Below are 21,675 nucleotides of genomic sequence, written 5' to 3' on the forward strand. Positions count from 1 at the left end.
ATAAACGAACATCATTTCTTTTAAAAAGCATAAGCAGAAAACAAAAAATATCAAATTGTACTTTTCAAAATTAAAAACTTTTGTGATTCAAAGGACACCATCGAGAAAGTAAAATAATGTGGCGACATAGATAAATGTGGTACTTGCCTCCTCGCACAGCCACATCAAAATTACAACTGAACTACAGAACCACCATCATTCAGAACCACCTGAAATATGGCTGAATGGAAGTCTTATAACTAAGGAATTAAGTCCATCCAGACTGGTAGGATGAGCAGAGATGCAGAACAGGCTGGTCCCACACTCATGTGTGGCAGATAAAAATCAGGAGGGATACCTCAACCACAGAGGTCCCCCCTGGGTAGGAGAGGTTCCAACCCCAAACCAGGCCCCCCAGCCCAGGGTTCCAAGGCCAGGAAGAAAAGTCCCCATAACTTGTGGCTATAAAAACTTATGGAGATTGAGGCCAAGGGAGATGGAGGACTTCTGGAGTCCCTAGTACAGTTACTCCTAAAGGGTCTGTGCATGGACTTACTCCCTCTGAGCTCCAACACAAGGGCAGCAACTTGAAAGGCACCACAGACATATGGGGAGAAAGTAAACTGTCTAGTATCAGGGCAAGAGGTGGGTGGCAGCCTTCTCCCAGACAGAAATGCTGGCAGAGGTCACTGTTCCTTTGATGAGCTCTTCTCCCACAGAGCCACCCAGAAGACAAGCACCATATCTGAGACTCCACTAACCTGGCCCACACTGTTTGCCCCACCCTGGTGTTTCCCTGAGGCCCCCAACTTACAGGTCCCCCCAAGCTATTTCCAGTGGCTTCTCCATACCTGTCTTGGCTCACACATCAGACTTTCTCAAATCTCTCAACCAAGCAGCATCTGGCCTTAGAGTGTCCCCTACCTCTTCCTAAATGGCCCCAGCCCCAGGACTAAAACAGCTGACCTTGGTTCACAGCTTGGCCTCACCTCGGCACCTCCAAGCCCAGCACAAATAGCAGCCATCTGCAGATTTGCTTTGTACTTCATGCTACATGCTAGGTGGCAATGTACAGAACACAGGCGGCAGCTGACCATGACTTGCACCTCGGAGACAGTACATCCAGAGGACAGTTTCAGAACATGTCAAAACATTATCACCCAACCACCTCTACAAGCAACACACTCAAGGGGTGAATTCATCAGGCATCAGAGTCCACTAAAGTAAGTCCTGCTCTGTAGAGTAGGCCCTGCACAGCTGATCCTCCACAGTAGTTGTAGGTCAGTGATCAGGTTCGTGGTTTGCAGCCAGGTCTTGCAGCTGATAGGCCTGGGGGTAAATCCCTCCCAGTGAGATTTCAACAGAATCAAGGCTCAACTACAAGAGAAGAGTGTACACAGCCCATGTGGGGATCACACCTTGAGTGCCCAGCTTGGGTGATTAGGGAGGCTGTACCACTGGACCCTACAGAACACCTACTACATAAGGCTACTCTACCAAGCCTGGGAGATGAAGCAGCTCTACCGAACACACAGAAATAAGCACAGGGAGGCTGCTAAAAGGAGTAGACAAAGAAACATGTCCCAAATGAAAGAAGAGAACAAAACTGCAGAAAAAGAAACAAAATGAAGACAATCAATCTATTAGATACAGAGTTCAAAACACTCTGTAAGGATAAGCAATGAACTTAGTGAGGACCAATCAGAAATGATGAACAGCCCTGGCCAGTGTGGCTCAGTTGGTTGAAGCATTGTGCCATAACCAAAGGTTTGCAAGTTCAATTCCTGGTCAAGGCACATACCTAAGTTGTGGGTTTGATGCCAGGCCAGGCATGTATTAGAGCAACCGATCAATGTTTTCCTCTCTCTCTAAAAAGCAATGAAAAAATGCCCTCGGGTGAGGATTGCAAAAAAAAAAAAAAAAGTGAAGAATTTACAGGGAATTAACAGTAGGATGGATGAAGCCGAGATCAAATCAGCAATTTGGAATATAAGGAAGCAAAAAACACCTAATTAGAACAGCAAAAAGAAAAACAAATTTTAAAAAAATGAGGACAGTGTATAAGGAGCCTCTAGGACAACTTCAAGGATGGCAACATTTGCTAGGGATGCCTAAAGGAGAAAAGAAGAGTCTAAGAAATTGAAAATCTATTTGGAAAAAAAAAAAAGAAAGAAAGAAAACTTCTATAACTTGGTGAAGCAAATAAACATACAAGCCCAGGAAGCTCAGAGTCTCAAACAAGGTGAACACAAGAGACTCACACCAAGACACATCATAGTTAATATGCCAAAGATTAAAGACAAAGAGAGAATCTTAAAAGCAACAAGAGAAAAGAAGTTAGTTACCTACAGGGGAGTTCCCATAAGATTGACAGCTGATTTCTCAACATAAACTTTGCAGGTCAGAAGGGACTAGCAAGAAATACTCAAAGTTGTAAAAAGTAAGGACCTACAACCAAGATTACTCTACCCAGGAAAGCTATCATTTAAAATCAAAGGGCAGATAAAGAGCTTTCCAGACAAGAAAAAGGTAAAGGAGTTCATCACCACCCAACCAGCATTACATGAAATGCTAAAGGGTCTTCTTTAAGGAGAAAAAAAAATAGATTAAAAATATGAACAATAAAATGGCAATAAATATATATGTACCAACAACTGAGTCTAAAAAACAAAATATATGAACAAGAACAGAAACAGACTCATAGATAAAAAGAACATTTTGATGGTTGCCCAATGGGAAGGAGGTTGGGAACTGGGTGATAAAGGTGAAGGTACTAAGAAGTACACACTAGTTGTTACAGAACAATCATGGAGATGTAAAGTACAGCATAGGGAATACAGTCAATGATATTCTAATAACTATGTATGGTATGAGATGGGTACAAGATTTATTAGGATGATCACTTAGTAAGTTATGTAATGGCCTATCAATGGGGTGCACATTTGAAACTAATATAATAATGTATGTCAACTGTAACTGAAAAGTAAAAAACTAATTTACAAAATAAGTAAAAAATTAAAAAGTTGCCCTGACCAGCATGGCTCAGTTGGTTGGGTGTCATCCCGCAAAGTGATGTCGACTCAATTCCTGGCCAGGGTACATGCGTTGGTTATGGGTTCCGTCCCCAGTTGGGGTGCATATGAGAGGCAACCAATTGATGTCTGTCTGTCTGTCTGTCTGTCTCTCTAGCAAGGATGTTTCTCTCGCGCGTAGATGTTTTTCTCCCTCTCTTTTTCCCTTCCCCCTCTCTCTTGAAAAGGAAAAGGAAAAAAGAAGTTGATCAAGGAACAAACAAAAAAAAAAAAACATATTCTCTGGGGCATTTGCGTTATTGCTCACTGGCATATGTGCTCATTTTGGCTCAAATAAACTCTTAACAAATATTAAAACAAAACAAAAAAAGGAAAGTAAAACAATCCACAAGAGAAAATATCTGTAAATCACATACTTGATAAGAGTCACATACCCAAAATATAAAAAGAAATATTATAAGATTTCTCAACAAGAAGAAGACAACCCAATTTAAAATCAGGCAAAAAAAATTTATATAGACATTTAACTAAAGAAGATATATAAATGGTCATAAGCAAATAAAAAAAAGCTCAAACCATTAGTATTCAGGAAATGCAAATCAAAATCACAGTAAGATATCTCTTCATACCCACTAGGATGGCTACCATCAAAACAAGTGATGATGAGGATATAGAAAACCCTCATATACTGCTGCTGGCCTTGTAAAATGGTGCACCTCCCTTGGAAAACAGATTAGCAGTTCCTCAAAAACAGTTACCATAAGGCCCAACAATTCCACTCTTCAGTATATGCCCCAAAGAAATGAAAATACATACCTATACAAAAATGTGTACATAAATATTCACAGTATTATTATTCCTAATAACCCAGAGGTAGAAACAACCCAACTGTCCATCAACTGATGGAAGGAAAAATAAGGCTATGCCAACTAAGCACCAAAGAGTGATTATATTTACTGTATAAATCCATAAACGCTCATGGGACCATAATGATTTTTAAAGAGAAAGCTAGCTATCACCATTTAATACAGCTACTGATTCTTACTTTAAAGTTCATTTAAATAGATATTTTTAAGATTTTATTTGTTTATTTTTAGAGAGGGAAGGGGAGAAAGAGAGGGAGAGAAACATCAATGTGTGGCTGCTTCTCCCATGCACCCTACTGGGAACCTGGCCCGCAACCCAGGCATGTGCCCTAGACTGGGAAGTGAAGCAGAGGCCAGAGTTCAATCCACTGAGCCACGCCAGCCAGGGCACAAGTTTATTTAAAAAGTTAAAATTGTTAATTACATGGAAAGAACTAAACATTCAACCTGCCTTTCTTGTAGAACTATGTTGGTGCAACCCAAAAGGCCCAGATTGAGAGATAAATTTTATTTTACATTAGAATAGACACTAGTGCCCTGGCTGGCGTAGCTCAGTGGATTGAGTGCAGGCTGCGAACCAAAGCATCGCAGGTTTGATTCCCAGTCAGGGCACATGCCTGAGTTGCAGGCCACGGCCCCCAGCAACCACACATTGATGTTTCTCTCTCTCTCTCTTTCTCCCTCCCTTACCTCTCTAAAAATAAATAAATAAAATCTAAAAAAAAAATTTAAATTAAAAAATCAAATATATATATATATATATATATATATAAAAGAATAGGAACTAGTGAAGACACTAGTAAAAGGTAAGTGTGATAATGTTAATTTGGCTATCTAGGAAAATGTTAATATTTTTTAGAAAATGCCTGTTAAGTTACTTAGAAATAGGTGGTCAAGATTTTTGAAATGCACTTAAAAATACTTCAGCATTAAAAAAGCAAACTACGTGTACATTTTTAAAAATCAAGCTTTTAAGAACACCTTGTATAATGTTTAAAGATAAAACTTTTAAGAAAATAATAGACTAATAGACCTGGCATTAAAAAAAAAAATCTAGAACTTGCAGCCAAGGTGGAGTAGTAGGTAGACACACTGTGCCTCCTCGCACAACCAAAATAGGAACAGCAACAGATTAGAAACAAAAAGCCACCAGTACTGACAGAAAATTGAACTGTAGGGAAGTCCAACGACTAAAGTAGATACATTAATCCAGACCAGTAGAAGTGGTGGAGTCTGGCAGCCAGGGGGAGAGGGGTCATGGCAAAGAGAGCTGTGGCTGGCGGACGCAGGCACACAAGGCAGCAGCTGGCAGACCCTGGGCACAGGGCTGTGGATTGTGGAGGGGTGTGGCACACAAGGCAGGTGGTGGACCAGGCGGTCCCACATTCTCGGCCAGATAAACCAAGTTAAACTGGGGAACGAGAGAACGCAACCCAGGGTCCCAGTGCAGGGAAATAAAGACTCAAAACACTAATTGAAAACACCTGTGGGGGTTGACAAGCAGGGAGAGACTTCCAGCCTCACAAGAGAGTTCATTGGAGAGACCCACAGGGTCCTAGAACTCACACAAGCCCACCCACATGGAAATCAGTACCAGAAGGGCCCAATTTGCTTGCAGGAAGCAGGGGAAGTGACTGAAATCAGGCAGAGAGCAGAGCAAGTAGCATTGTTCCCTCTGGGACCACTGTCTAACCTACAGCGTCACAACCTAGTGAATGGGTTGCCCCACCCTGGTGAACAACTAAGGCTCCACCCCTCACTACCTAACAGGCACATCAAGACCAAAAAAATGGCCCAAATGAAAGAATAGATCAAAGCTCCAAAAAGAATACAACTAAGTGACGAAAAGATAGCCAATCCATCAGATGCACAGTTCAAAACACTGGTAATCAGAATGCTCACAGATTTGGTTGAATTTGGTCGCAAATTAGATGGAAAAATGAAGGCTATGCTAAGTAAAATAAAGGAAAATGTACAGGGAACTAACAGTGATGGGAAGGAAACTGGGACTCAAATCAATGGAGTGGACCAGAAGGAAAAAAGAAACAACCAAACAGAAAAGAATGAAGAAACAAGAATTCAAAAAAATGAGGAGAGGCTTAGGATCCTCCAGGACATCTTTAAACGTTCCAACATCTGAATTATAGGGGTACCAGAAGGGGAACAGGAACAGCAACAAATGGAAAAATGGAAAAGTTATTGGAACAAATAATAAAGGAGAACTTCCCCAATCTGGCAAAGGAAACAGACTTCCAGGAAGTCCAGGAAGATCAGAGAGTCCCAAAGAAGTTGGACCCAAGGAGGAACACACCAAGGCACATCATAATTACATTACCCAAGGTAAAAATGAAGGAGAGAATCCTAGAAGCAGCAAGAGAAAAGGAGACAATTACCTACAAAGGAGTTCCCATCAGACTGTCAGCTGATTTCTCAAAAGAGACTTTGCAGGCAAGAAGGGGCTAGAAAGAAGTATGCCAAGTCATGAAAGGGAAGGGCCTACATCCAAGATTGCTCTATCTAACCAAGCTTCCATTTAGAATGGAAGGGCAGATGAAGTGCTTTACAGGTAAGGTCAAGTTAAAGGAGTTCATCATCACCAAGCCCTCATTTTATGAAATGTTAAAGGGACTTACCTAAGAAAAAGAAGAAAAAAACATGTACAGTAAAATGACAACAAACTTACAATTATTTTTTTTTAAATATAGTGGGTTTTTTAATATATATTTTTTATTTATTTATTTTTAGAGAGGGAAGGGAGGGATATATAGAGAGAGAGAGAAACATCAATGTGCGGTTGCTGGGGGTTATGGCCTGCAACCCAGGAATGTACCCTGGCTGGGAATCGAACCTGGGACATTTTGGTTCACAGCCCACGCTCAATCCACTGAGCTACGCCAGCCAGGGCTCAAACTTACAATTATTAATAACCACACCTAAAACAAAAACAAACTAAGCAAACAACTAGAACAAGAATAGAACCACAGAAATGGAGATCACATGGAGGGTTAGCAACAGGGGAGTGGGGGGGGAGGTACGGAGAATAAGTAGCATAGATGGTAGATAGAAAATAGACAGGGGGAGAGCAAGAATAGTATGGGAAATGTAGAAGCTCAAGAACTTACGACACATGGACATGAACTAAAGGGGGGAATGTGGGTGGGAGAGGGTGTGGAGGGGAGTGAAGGGGGGAAAATGGGACAACTGTAATAGCATAATCAATAAAATATATTTTAAAAAATCAAGTAGACCTTGACAACTAGAGCTGTCTCATTCAATCAAAACTAACTCAATGACTAGGACTGTTTTCTTTCCTCAGTGAACCCATTAAAATCACTGGGTTTTGTAATGCCTAATAGTGAAAAACCATAATTAGTATAAATGTTCCCAAAGTGTTTTGAAATTTTAGAATAATTTATAAAGCAGAAAAGACTCAATTATTTAGTTAAACATAAACTAAATATCACACACTTCTGTATCAATAATTAAAAAATTGAAAGTTGAGAAAGGAAGATGGGTCATAGTTATGAGTATGTTAGATTCAACTCTTAGAATGGGGAGTAAATAGATCTTGTTTACAGTTAATTAAATAACAGAGATATTGTATGAAGTTAACATGGTAAATAGCAGGAAATCTAAAACACAAACTTAACACTAGTTTCCCCCTGAAGGATGCAAAGGAGAGAATTTTACTCTTTTTTATTCAATTTTTTGTGGCCCATGTATATGTACTATTTTTACAATTAGAAAATTAATGCTTATAATTTTAAAAAGTCAAAGTTTGTATGGTAAAACATATATAATCATGTAACAAATACTAACATTTAAAAGATGAAACATAATATTCTGCCACCTGCTATTATCAATACATGTCTAGAGATCTTTCATTATTAGAATATATCTCACTTATTTTGTCAAATGTATAGCATTCCATTGTGTATCATTTATATTTAGTCTCTGTATAAAGGGTGTATTATTAACTCATGCAACATAAAACTACAGTGTCTATCAGAGAAAATCCTGTTCTGCCACTGGAGATACAAAAGTGAACAAAGCAAAATCCCTGACCTGATAAAACTTACATTCCAGTGGGCTGGGTGGGGGGCTGGTAGAAAATGGGGAAGTCAGACAAAGAAGTAACTTGTATTATCAAGTCAGCTTGTGATAAGACTAAGAAAAAAATAAAGTAAGGCATGGGAGCTAGATAATGGGTGGGGTAGGCAGAGATGAATTAATATTTTATACAGTGTAGTCAGGGTAGACCTCTCTGATACGGTAAATTTAAGCAGAGACTAGAGAGAACTGAGAGAACAAGGCATGATGGTAGCTGGGGAAAGAATGTTAAAGTAAGTATGAAGGTCTTTAGGTGAGCGTGCCAGGTAGTATTTGAGGAAACAAGGTACCCAGAGTGGATGCAACCTGGGGAGGGAGACAAGTACATAGTAACAGATGTGTCAAGAGTGATGGGAAATGGACCATGTACCACTTTAAGCACTTCTGAGCAAGCGAGTGGCATGAATGGACTTATGTTTCCATAGGATCACTCTGGTCTGTGCAGAACAAATTAAAAGAAAACAAAGGTATAAGCATAATCCAGTTAGGCTACTGCCATAACCTCAGCGGGAGATGGTGGTTCAAATTTGAGTGGTAGTGATGGGGTTAGAAGTGGTAGGATTTTAAATATATTTTGAAGGTAAAATCACTTAGATTTGCTGATGGATTTGTAATTGGGGTATAAATAGAGAAGAGACAAGAACGACTCCAGAGTTTCTAAACAATTAGAAGGAAAGCTGACAATTACTGAGATGTAGAAGGCTGTGGGAGAAATGGGTTTGGAAGTTGGGGGGCAAAATGAGGAATTCAGTTTGGTACATGTTAAATACGATATGCTTATTATACAAAAAGAGAAGATGACTTGTGGCAACTGACTATATAGGTCTGGAATTCAGGGCACAGCTCTGGGCTGGAGATATAAACTTGAAGTCTTCTCCATAAGGAATATAATTAGATCAAAGAAAGGAAATGAGATGACGCAGAGAATGAAGGTAGACAAAGACTGAGCCCTGCAGCACTCCAATATTTAAAGATCTAGGAAATGAGAAAGAACCAAAAGAGGGGAAGCTAGAGAAGAAGGCAGTGATTGCCGTGGCTAATGAAACATGCTGGGGAAGTTCTGACACTGGAAGTCACAGATATCCTCCTTTTAAGGTCCTTTGAAACACTGGCAGAGGGAAATTGCTTCCAGATTTTTGTAATTATAAACAATATAATAAACATCTTTGTGCATTTTTATAGGAATGGCATTTCTGGACCTAAGAATATGTAAACTTAGCACTGAGATACATTCCCAACTTGTCCAAATGACTGTACCAACTGACAGAGAACAGCTTGTGTGTCTAAACTATCACTTGCATTGAGAATTATCAAACTTACTAACTTTATCAATTTGACAGGTCAAAAATGTTATCTTGTTTTATTCTGCATTTCTCTATGACTGAGGTTAAGCATTTTGTTTCACGAGGTCAGTCACTATTTTTTTCCTGTGAGTGTTTGTTCATGGCTTTTGCCTGTTTTCTTAGAAAACTGCTTGTCTTTATTGATTCACATTTATTGTATATTAATGTTAACTCTTTTGCTTTTCTCTGACTTCATGTTAGTAAGCTTATATCCTGGCTGGAACTGCAGAGAAGCAAAGAGAAAAGAAGTATACCAAAGCCTTCGGTTTTTATGTTTACATATCCTTTCTTCATACAGCATTTTCTTCTTCCTTGTTTTTTTTTTCCCTTGTTTTTTTTTTTAAGATTGTATTTATTTTCAGATATGGGAAAGAAGGGAGAAAGAGAGAGAGAAACGTCAATGTGTGGTTGCCTCTCGCATGGCCCCCACTGGGGGCCTGGCCCGCAACCCAGACATGTGCCCTGACTGGGAATCGAACCTGCAATCCTTTGGTTCACAGTCTGTGCTCAATCCACTGAGCTATGCCAGCCAGGGCTTGCTTGTTTCTTTTTTATACACCATTTTCTTAACTCCCCTCTGCCATGTCGCTTTACCTAAGAACAATTTGGCTGTAGCATCTACAATTCCTGCAGCAGGTTCAGTGTGCCTGCTGATAGGAATGAGCAGGTGGTTGGTCCTCCATGTTCACCCTCCAACACCTACACGCCTATACCTTCAGGGGATGCTTACATTAGGGAAATGAGTTCTTTCTGATCAAAATCCTGTATATTATCTATATGCCTGTCACACTGGGGGCATTCAAAAATATTTATGGAATAAACAAAGGGAGCTCCCCTCAAGTGAAATGAAAGTAGTTTTCAAGGCAACAAAAAGACAAATAATCCCTCCTATTATCCAATGTATTGCCTGGAAAGTTAGACCTAAGTTGAAGATTTAACAAATATTAGCAAACAGTAAACACACAATGAAATATATGTAAACATATATTGTAAACAGAGGGACAGACAGACACACTCTCTAAACTAAAACCACAGAGAACTACTGCATTCTCATACAAACTATTTCATACTGCTCTCAGGCCCACAATACTATATTGGTCAATTCTCTGATTTTATGCCATGTTTCCTTTGAGTTTCTCCATTCCTTTGAGGATCAAAAAGTTCTGTAAGTTCTTTAAAAGTTGTATTATCTCTTTCTTTAGGGAAAACAATAATTGTAAGAAAACAGTCTGAATAATGCACCCTGATTCTCCATCTAATTACTTTGTTATTTTTATTTCCATTCCTGAAGATATCCATCATTTTCATGGACTTTTTGGATACAACTGCACATGGATGAATGACTCGAAACCCAGAGCCAATAAAGAAGAAATTCAGATTATAACCAAAGAAAATGAACCAGTAAGAGAGAGAGGAATTTAAATCAGTGGTGACTTTAGCTCCAAACAATGCCCCTAAAAATGGAAGAATAGAGCAACAGGACTTTCTCTTGCTTTATAGCATCCTTGGCCACCAACAGGTACTTGGTATGGTACAGAAACCAAGAAAAGTAGAAAGTTTTGAGTCAAACTGTGTTATAATTTGGCAAATAAAAATGGGATCAAAGTAAGGGGGGAGAAAAAGGAGGAAGCTGAAAAGAGCAAACAGATAACCAAATATTCCTGGAAAAAGTAACCATATGAGCACTTTGAAGAGGTGAAAGAAGGCAAGCACATAGGTCACCCAAATACCAGAGGGGAAAAGACTGGTAAGCATGCTATAGAATGCCTGACTACATGCTAAAATTTTACTGACTTAAATACTGCTTTAAATAAGTGATGGCTGGAGTTTGGAGATTTAATTTTTAATTACACAAGTACTATGGTAGTAATGGAATTCGATCTGTATTTTCTTTGCTTCTTTGTCAACCTAAGATCTCATTTTCCTTCCGCGGTGTGCTCAGACATTAACAAAACAGTCTCTCTCAGCCCCCTGAACCAAAGAAAACTGAGAAGCCTATCGCTACCTTTAGAAGTGACAACGGAGTTAGAAATGTCATCATCTCTCTACCTAAATAATTATTCCAGCTTCATCAAGGAGCTCCAGGACAACAAGGATCTGCATAAATCCAGGCTCAGTACTCACTGAAACAAAAGTGAAGCAGAGGCCAGCTCCCCTCTGTGCCAGCTGCTCCGTGTCGAGCCGAGGTTTTGCTAGCATCACTGACATCAGGGTTGGCAGAGCAGACTGCTCCTCTGATACCTCCTTTGCAGTGCTGCCATCTAAACCATAGAGGGGCTGTTCTACTCGCCGCTGGAAAACATGAAAGAAAACACAAATTATGAGAAAGAAAATCTGATATTGCAAAACATGCAACAGATTAAAACAGTTACCAAATATGATAATGATTTTTTAAAGAAACACCTTCTGGCCCTGGCTGGATGGCTCAGTTGGTTAGAGCGTCATCCCATGCACCAAAAGATTTCAGGTTCAGTTCCCAGCCAGGCCACATACCGAGGTTGTGGGTTCAGTCCCTGGTTGAGACGTCTACAGGAGGCAACCAATCAATGTCTCTTCATCCTCTTTCTCTCTCTTTCTCACCACCTCCCCAATCCCTTTCCTCTCTCTCTAAAAATCAGTAAACATATCCTCAGATGAGAATTAAGAAAAAAACAAACACCTTCTCTGAAAACAACCATGGAGAACATAGTAACATAATCACTGCATTACAGCCTATCTATAATCCAGAATTACTATCTTACTGAAATTCTTTAAGATTACAGTGTAACAGTTCTATATTTACTTAACTCTGAATTTGTAGGTTACTTTATAGAGTTCAACAAATCAACTTCATAATACCCTCAATCCTACAAAGGAAATGTTTTCTCTATCCAGCAAGTAAATAAAGATTAAGACATTGGTTTCCTACTTTATAGGTAGAGCTTATTTTACTCTGAATTCTATTCCCACAATATTATACTTAGATGAAAAAAAAGGTGAAATAAATACAAGCAAAACAAGTTCCATACTACACTATAAGAATAACATATCACAATTATGTATGATTTATTCCAGAAATATGAAGATGGTTCATTATGAGGAAATCTACTAATGTAATTCATTACATTAATGTTAGGGGTGGGAAAAAGTCAACATTCTTCCCTTTACATGCCAAAAACAATTTGCAGATTATTGGGCAACCCTTAAGGGGAAAAAAAAAAACTGGAAGTATACAACTTTAATGTAAGAAATACCTTCAATATAACAAAAACTATTTTTTCAGAAATTAACATAAATATAAGTAATAGTGCTACAGTAGAGACACTTTCATTAACATTAGGAAGTAGACTGGGTTAACACAGTAACAGCACAATCACTCAACATTTTCATAAAAGTTTTGGTCAATGTGATAAGGAAAAATATGAAGTATAAATACAGGAAAATATTAAAAATTTAAAAAGTATCATTTTCAGATGATATAACTATTCACAAAGGAAACCAAATAAATCAACTGAAAAACAAACTAAGAGTCCAGTAAGATGGTTAAATATAAAATAAATATACAAAAGTCAATAGCTTCCCCATTTACTAACAATAATTGATTATAATCAGAACATGTAATGGAAGAAAAAGCAGATTCAAAATTTCAAAAAAATCTGTAAGATACTCAGAAGTATGCTTAAGAAATATGCAAATTACACCACATATAAAGAAAAACTACAGCTTCACTGACAGAGAGAAAACTAAATGGCAAAATTAAATGACCTAAATTAAATGGCAATATTATGCTCCTGTATTTAAATTTTACAGATGTCAAATTTCTTTAAAAGCCAATACTTAGTGCTTTTTCTTTATTTTTGGTTTTCTTTTCCTTGCAAGAGTGTCATAGTGGTACAGTGATCACCTGGGTTCCCTCTTGCTCTCTTTTGGGGAATTGATTTTGTTGAACTTCACAAAAGAATTTTGAAGTTCACTTGGAAAAATAATTAAAATTAGCCATACAATTTTTAATAAAGTATCAGGGAAACTTGCCTAACTATTAAAACATATACAAAGCAACATTATAATACTGATAAAGCAACAGTATAATACTGATATAGGAATATACTGATCAGTGTCATAAAATAGAAAATTTGGAAAGATAACCATATAATATGGATATATAATTAGTGATTAAAGCAATACATTTCATATTAGTAGGAACTTATTAAAAGATGGTAGAATATTTACATAGGTATTTGAAAAAAGGAAAAGACTGTTTCCTTGTATCATATAAAAATTTTATAAGAAAATATAAACAAATGCTTTTATGCCGTTCTAGTGGTGAAGGACTTTTTAAACATGACATTAAAAATACAAACCATGTAGGAACATCTAAGAATAACACGAAACCAGTAAGTAAGAAAGAAAAACATGGATAAATTCAACCACTTCAGATTTTTTGACTTCTCAATGGTGAAAGTCAACATAAACAAAGTTAAAAAACAAAATTACAAACAGGAAAAAATATTTACAATAGCAATGATGATTAACAATTTTAATAAGTCATGTGCTCCTATCCATCAGTTAAAAAAAAAAAATGCTCTAAGAAATGAATAGGCAAAAGACCTGCATAAGCATTAAAGGAAAAATCGAAAGGCCATTAAATATATGAAAAAAATGTAAGTTAAAACAAGGTATTTTTCTCACTGGCAAATTTACAATGATAAAATTCAGTATTAGAAGGATATGTAGAAACCGAGATTCTCAAACTGTTGATTACTGGCTAGCAGTTATGTAGTGACATTTTAAAGTGAGCATATTCTTTGACTTGAAAATAATACTTTGGAAATGTAACAAAAGGAAAAACTGCATAAATATACATTATACACACACACGGACATTCATTACAGTACTACTTACTTACAGAATATAAAATATTTATAGGATACTGGTTAAATAAATTAATTACTAACAAAATAAGTAAATTCACCATATAAACACACATGTACAAATACATATATGACCACTAAACTCTTTAATAATAGTTCTTTTCAAGGGGGCTTTCTATTTTACCACTTCTGAATTATTGGACTTTCAAAGTATGTATATATCCCTTTATCAGGAAAAACTAACATTTTCATTTTAGAAAATAAAAATAACCAAAATGATCCTATAAAAGGATCTATGAGTAGAGTCCACCTCCTTAAGACCAACGCTCCTACCTTACCAAAGGGAATGGTTCAAATTCAGGCTCCAGATATTCTCACTACTTGAGAGAGTGTATCACCAAAACTACAATATTCAATTTAATCATTCTGTTATATATTTAATAAGTATTTTCCAAGAGCTAATAGGTTTAAAACTATTTCTGAAAATAGAGCAGGCTAGGATATTTGAACCAACCACCTTCCCTTAGAAAGCAGGAACACTTGATAAAATGGGGATCTGCCAGTGTAAAACCTAAAGGAAATGAGAAACACAAGACAGGTAAAAGAAACACCAAAGTCACATTTGCCCCAAGAATACTTGCAGATCCTGAATTTCCATTTCCAGGGTACCAGAGTGCCAAGCAAACAGTCACAGGAAAAAGCTAACCCAGGTTCAATAGAAAACGGTTCTCACTTCAAACTGGGCTTCCAAAAAGCTAGATACTCTCAGGGATAATGTATACCAGAAGAAAAATTTCTCCTACCCTCAGGGAGCTGCAAGGAACTTGCCTTGGCAATGAGGGGGCTGGGGTCCCCTGAGAAATATTAACAGAATTCAAATCAGTATTGCCAGAGTGTTTGAAACAGAAAGCAAAATATCAAAAACAAACAAAATGCAAGCCACAGGTTCAGTATCTTAAAAATAGTATTGGATTGGTAGACTCTTTAGACACTTGGAAGAAGCAAATGAAATCCTCTTTGGAGGAATGCATCTTTATCCTAAATTGCAAAGAAATTTCACAGGACTTTTTGAGAATAAGCAGAATGCTGTCCAAAAAAAATGAAGCATAATGAAATAAGCCCCCAAACAACTAGGAAAAACAAGAAACATTCATAAAAACTTCAAATACCAAAATTGTCAGATACAGATTATAAAATAACTTTCTACTACATTAAAATAAAATAAAAAGACAGGCTTGCAAACATCTGTAGGGAAACACAGAGTCAGGTAAAAGATTTGCAATTGTTTGTACTGAAAAAGACATGCAGGTTATGATTATTACAATAGCTTTTTTAACTCTGTGTTTCGAGTATTCACAATTGTAAACCTACTTCTGCCCCACTCTATATAATAAGAACACTTAAGAATTTAATGGGGCTGCTCTGGCTGGTGTGGCTCAGTGAATTGAGAGCCAGCCTATGAACCAGGGAGTTGCCAGGATCGATTCCCAGTCAGGGCACATGCCTGGGTTGCAAGCCACTTCCCAGCAAGTGGCACGTGAGAGGCAACCATACATTGATATTTCTCTCCCTCTCTCCTTCCCTTCCCCTCTAAAGATAAGAAAATAAAATCTTTTAAAAATTAAAAAAAAAAATACACACACACACACTCATATATGAATTCAATGCGGCTTACAGCAAATTAGATATAACAAAACAGAGGATTTGGGAAATGAAAGGCAAGAATGTAACATAGAGACCAAAATAAAATTAAAAAAAAAAAACAAGCTAAGGGGCACAGGACAAAGTGAAATGGTTTAACATATCATTAACTGGAATTTCATAGGAAGAAAAAAAGGAGAATAGGGGAGAGACAATATTTGAAGAGACAATGGCTAATAATCATCCAGAAATGACACAAGACACCAACCCACAGATACCAGAAGCCCAATAAATCACAAGCAAAAGAAATAAAAGGATGCATCTTAATAAAACTGCAGAACTCCATAGATTTCAAAAACAATCAAGGGAAAAAGAGAAGATACTTTCCAAGAGATTAGTAAATGAAAGTTGTTTTCTCAACAGTAACAGTGGGAGCCAGAAGATAATGAAATTCTCAATTGTTTAAAAAAAAGCGCCAATCTAGAAATATAAACAGGGAAAAATATCTTTCAAGAATAAGAGAATAAAGGCATTTAAAAAAACAAAAACCTAGCGAGTTACCACCTAACAGATACAGAAAATACTAAAGGAGTAGTAATTCAGGCAGAAGAAAATGACCATAGGTAGAAGGTATAAGATGTCATTAAAGAAGTACAAAGAAAGAGCTAAATATACAGATCAATCTGAATGAACAGTGACAGTTTAAAACTGTAATGTTTTATAGGGCTAAAAAAAAGGCAAAATAAAAACAAATACCACCACCAAGTCAGTAGCAGGTAAACTGAGCTAATGTTCTAAGGTCCTCATTTGTTTGAGAGGAGAGTAAAGTTACTAGTAACATCAAACTTTGGCATATTAAAGATGTGGTATTCTCAGAGAAACACCAAATAGGATCTAGCTACTAGTGAAGGAGAAAAAAAAGAAATAATAAAAAAAAATCAATCCAAATGAGAGCAAGAAAGGAAAAGGTGGATAAACATCTTAAAATGATAGATTAGGCAGGATAAAAAGAAAACATTAAAATTATGACATATTTAAATCCAATACAATGATAATTATATTAAATGTAAATAGGATAAACAATGAAGTTAAAAAAGATGCTAGAATAAAGGAAAAATTTCAACTATATGGCATTTCTCAGATACACTGAAAACATAATTATGAAAAGCTGACAGTATAAATTGAATATGTAAATCATACAATGGTTTGGATATGTTAAATCTCAAATAAACTGCATTTAGAGCAAAAAGCATCACAAGACATGAAGAAAATCACTTAATACATAAAGCAAAACTAAAACAACAGGAAGAAACAGACAACTCTCTAAATCATGAAAGACATGATAAATAGTACAATAACTGATAGAACAAACAGCCACAAATCAGAAGACTTAAACACTGATTAAAACATCACGATTAAGAGTTCCACTCAATAAAAAAAAAAAAGAATGGATAATTTCTAACAACAAAAAAAAAAGAGTTCCACTCAAGATGATGTAGAAAAAAAATAATAAAAGCACATACTCTGACACCACCCCTCCCCTCCCAGACAAACAAACAAAAATACAAAAGCAAGACATATCATGATTAATAAAACTGACTTAATGACAAAGTAAACTATTTTGTTAGGGGTGTACACACAGGTAGTCAAACGATAAGGAATAGCAAATGATAATCACAAAAATTAGAATGCTTTGTTTCTAGTGGAGAGGGAGGGAATTATGATCAGGGATGGGCACATAGAAATTTCTAGGAAACTGAAAACATTTTACCTCTTGATCTAAGTAACGATTACATAGAGTTAACTTTATAATGATTTCCTGTAAACATTTTTGTGTGTGAATATTTTAGGCTTTTCATGTCACGTATCCTTTCTACCATATATTCTTCTTCGTCTCTACGACTCTTTAAAAATCTAAAACTCATTCTTAGCTTGCCAGCTGTGAGCTATACTTCACCAACTGCTGCATTAAAATGCTCATGTTTTATGTACTTTTATATTTAAAAAATATATACAAAAGAATCACTTGAGGTGGGAAAGCTAAAATAATTCTTTATCCATCTTCTTCCCTTTCAGGATCTTGAGCACCCAATGTGAGCCATCACTGTTTTGGGGTGTTAGAGACTGAGAATTGAACAAGGTATTATCTTGTCAAGATATTCTATGTCAAGTGAGGGAAACAGTTAAAATAATTATACCTTTATGCAAAGTAGGAAGTACTATGAGAGACGAAAACAGTAGTAAGCAAACAAAGCAAAGCCCCTGCTCTCATGGGATGAACATTCTAGTGGGAGAAGATGGGCAACAGATTAACTGTAGAGTTAAAAATGTAAACATATATATAAAGAACTTACACGACTGCACTCTAAGAAGACAAGGAATCCAATTAAAAAGTGGGCAAAGGACTTGAACAGATATTTCTCCAAGGAGTACATACAGAAAATCCAAAGACACATGAAACGATGTTCAATATCGCTAGCTATCAGAGAGATGCAAATTAAAACCACAATGAGATGCCACTTCACACCAGTCAGAATGGCCATCATAAACAAAGCAACAAACAACAAGTGTTGGAGAGGTTGTGGAGAAAAGGGGTCCCTAGTGCACTGTTGGTGGGACTATAGACTGGTACAACCACTATGGAAAGCAGTATGGAACTTCCTCAGAAAACTAAAAATGGATCTGCCTTTTGATCCTGTGATTCCACTGCTGGGACTCTATCCTAAGAACACTAAAACACCAATCCAAAAGAATCTGTGCATCCCAATGTTCATAGCAGCACAATTTACAATAGCTAAATGCTGGAAGCAACCAAGATGCCCATCAGTAAATGAATGGATCAAAAAACTATGGTACATTTATACAATGGAATTCTATGCAGCAGAAAGAAAGAAGGAACTCCTACCCTTTGCAATAGCGTGGATGGAGCTGGAAAACATTACGCTAAGCAAAACAAGCCAGGCAGTGAAAGACAAATACCATATGATCTCACCTTTAACAGGAACCTAAACAACAAAACAAAGAAACAAGCAAAATATAACCAAAGACACTGAAATAGAGGAAAGGCTGACAGTGACCACAGGGGAGAGTAGAGGGAATTTCAGGGGACATTGGGAAGGGTTCACGGGAACAAACTTAAAGGACACATGGTCAAAAACTAGGGGGAAGGTGATAATGGGAGGGAAGTGGGGAGGGGTGGAGGGGGCTGGACTGGGAGTAAAAAGGAGAAAACTGTATTTGAACAATGATTAAAATAAAATTTTTAAAAAATGGAAACATATAGCTCATAAATTAAAATGTATTAAAACGACAATACACACCAATAACAATGAATGATCTACAATATGGATGAATCTTTAAAAAGTAATGCTGAAAAAAAGATGCCAGACATAAGAGTATATACTATATGATTCCTTTTACACAAAGTACAAAAACAGAACAACTCATCTATTCTGTTAGAAGTCAGAATAGCAGCTATTCCAGATGGCAGGGAGAGGGCTAGTAACTGGAAGAGAGAACAAGGGGGACCCGTACAGTTTGTAAAAATTCACTAAGCTGTAGACTTATCTGTGTACTCTTCTATGCACATAAATAGGAATCAATGAAAAATTAAAATAGATTATCAAAATTTTAATATATAATTTTAATATATAACATCGATATTTGTCATGTCCATGTCTGCCCCCACACCCTCCCTCTCTCTCTTCCTCTTCCTCTCTCTCCAAAATCAATAAACATATCCTTGCGCGAGGGTTAAAAAGAATATATGCCAGGTGGTACAAATAACAATTAAAACAAAGCAGGATTAGCCCTGGCCAGCTAGCTCAGTTGTTTAGAGCATTGTTCAAATATGCCAAGGTTGTAGGGTTCAATCTCCAGTCAGGGCACATATAAGAAAACAACCAATGAATTCATAAATAAATGAAAAAACAAAGCAGTGTTTCTGTCTCTCTCTCTCTCTCAAATCAATAATAAATAAATTAAATAAAGCAGGATTAGGGACACAATGACAAAGTCTGAGAGACTGCTTACTTTAAATTTGGCCAGGGGAGACCTCCCTGATAAGGTCATCTTTGGTCAATAACCTGATAAAGACATTGCTATCATGCTGTTCCTGGGAGAGGAAATAGCAAGCACAAAGGCCCTGAAGCAAAAGAGGGTTTTGCAGTGTTAAGGAACTTCAAGGATGCCTGCATGGCTGTAGTGGCATAAGGGAAAGGGAGACCAGTTGAAGATGTCAGAGCCAGGTATGCAGGGAAACAGATCCTAGGCCACATAGTCTAGAGCAATTTGGACTAGCCACTGGACAGCTAGGCAGAGGAGTACGAGGATCTGTCTTAACTTTTTCATAAACATCACTCTGGCTACTATATTGAGAATGGGTGGACATGGGCAGAAACAGGGAGACCCCTTTGGAGGCTAATGCAGAGAACCAGAAAGATAGAAAAGTGGTCAGATACTCATAAAGAAGACAAATAAAAAGGACTTCCTGATAGATTAGATATGGGGTATAAGTTTATGACCTGAAAAACTGGAGGATGTAAACTGTCATTTATCAGGACAGGGTGGACTGCAGGAAGGGTGGTGTGGTTTGTTGCTGTTGTCCTGGTAGTGAAGGGGAAGCAAGAGTTCTTTTTTGGACATTTTTAGGCTGTCCGTTAGATATATAAATGGAAATGTCAAGTAGGGAGTTGAATACATAAATATGAGGGAGACCAGTACCCAGTGAAGGCTGGCAAATCCATTCATCCCAAAAGGCAGGTATGCCTACTGATGCAAATAGCTTGGTAGATTTGTGGTGTAGGAGCATGTGAGAGTTCTCTTCTGGTTGCTTGTATTTTCTCAGTAAAATAAAAAAGCAAAGCCATCAACTGAGATGGCTGGAAATAGACAGAAGGGGAAAGAGTATTGTTGGAGGCCTGCAGGAAAAGAAAAAATATATTCATACAAATGTCCATCCAGAAAAGAGAATTAACCAGAGAAATACAGTAGAACTGGCAGGCAGCTAGGGGTACACATGAAGTTCATACCCATAAACTTAAAGTGAGATCAGTCAGCATGTGTGTTTTCCTCTAACCATGCTAAGCTGCTAAAAGGCAGGCAAGAAAAAGGTGGAGAATTAGATTTAACCAGGGTTGGGTTTTTCAGGCAAGTATGATGGAAAGAGAGTGAAAAAAGGGAATTAAGGGGCATACACAAAACAGCGATTGCAACAAAGAAGCAGAGAACCTAAAGTGGGAGGAGAAAGAGCTTCTCAGTGCAATGGTTAAGAAAAGTTAAAATTTGGTTCCTATTTCAAAACCTAGAATATACCTAAATTTGCACAATGATAATGAGGCCCAGCCACTATTCATGCAGTTGGCAGAAAGGTCTACAGAACATTGAGTATATCTCTTTTGTCTTCAGGTACTAGGCCTAAACTGAAAAATGAAAGATGTGAAATAATATGTATTTCAGAAAGAAAAAAGCAAGAGACAACAAAATTCTACAAAACATATCTGTCTCGAATAAATAATTCTGTGATCTCATTTAACATTTCTAAAACTCTGGTTTAAAACTTAAGAAGAATAGACTTCTAGCCAAGATGGAGGAGATAGGTAGATACACTTTGCCCGCTCGCACAACCGAAAGAATGACAACAACAAATTTAAAAACAAAAAACAACCAGAACTGACAGAAAATCCATCTGTATGGAAGTCTGACTACCAAGGAATTAAAGAAGAAACATTCATCCAGACCAGTAGGAGGGGCAGATACATGGGCAGCTGGGGCTGAGAGGACCCACAGCAAGGTGGCAGCTGGTGGACCAGGCAGTCCCACATTCACATAAGGATAAATCAAGAGGAACAACTGA

General features: G+C 37.3%; 1 protein-coding gene across 4 annotated transcripts in view; it reads right to left on the reverse strand.

Moving 5' to 3' along the window:
• TLK2 (tousled like kinase 2) overlaps positions 1 to 21,675 on the reverse strand; it is a 109,116-nt gene that overhangs the window by 55,407 nt on the left and 32,034 nt on the right. For all 4 annotated transcript variants that reach the window (XM_045836564.1, XM_045836562.1, XM_045836563.1 and 1 more), the window contains one exon: positions 11,455 to 11,622. In XM_045836564.1, coding sequence (XP_045692520.1) covers positions 11,455 to 11,622 — 168 coding nt within the window. The remainder of the gene's footprint in view (positions 1 to 11,454; positions 11,623 to 21,675) is intronic.

The sequence above is a fragment of the Phyllostomus hastatus genome, unplaced genomic scaffold (assembly GCF_019186645.2).
Source record: "Phyllostomus hastatus isolate PE091 unplaced genomic scaffold, TTU_PhHast_1.1 phas_contig_210, whole genome shotgun sequence".
NCBI classification, from domain to species: domain Eukaryota; kingdom Metazoa; phylum Chordata; class Mammalia; order Chiroptera; family Phyllostomidae; genus Phyllostomus; species Phyllostomus hastatus.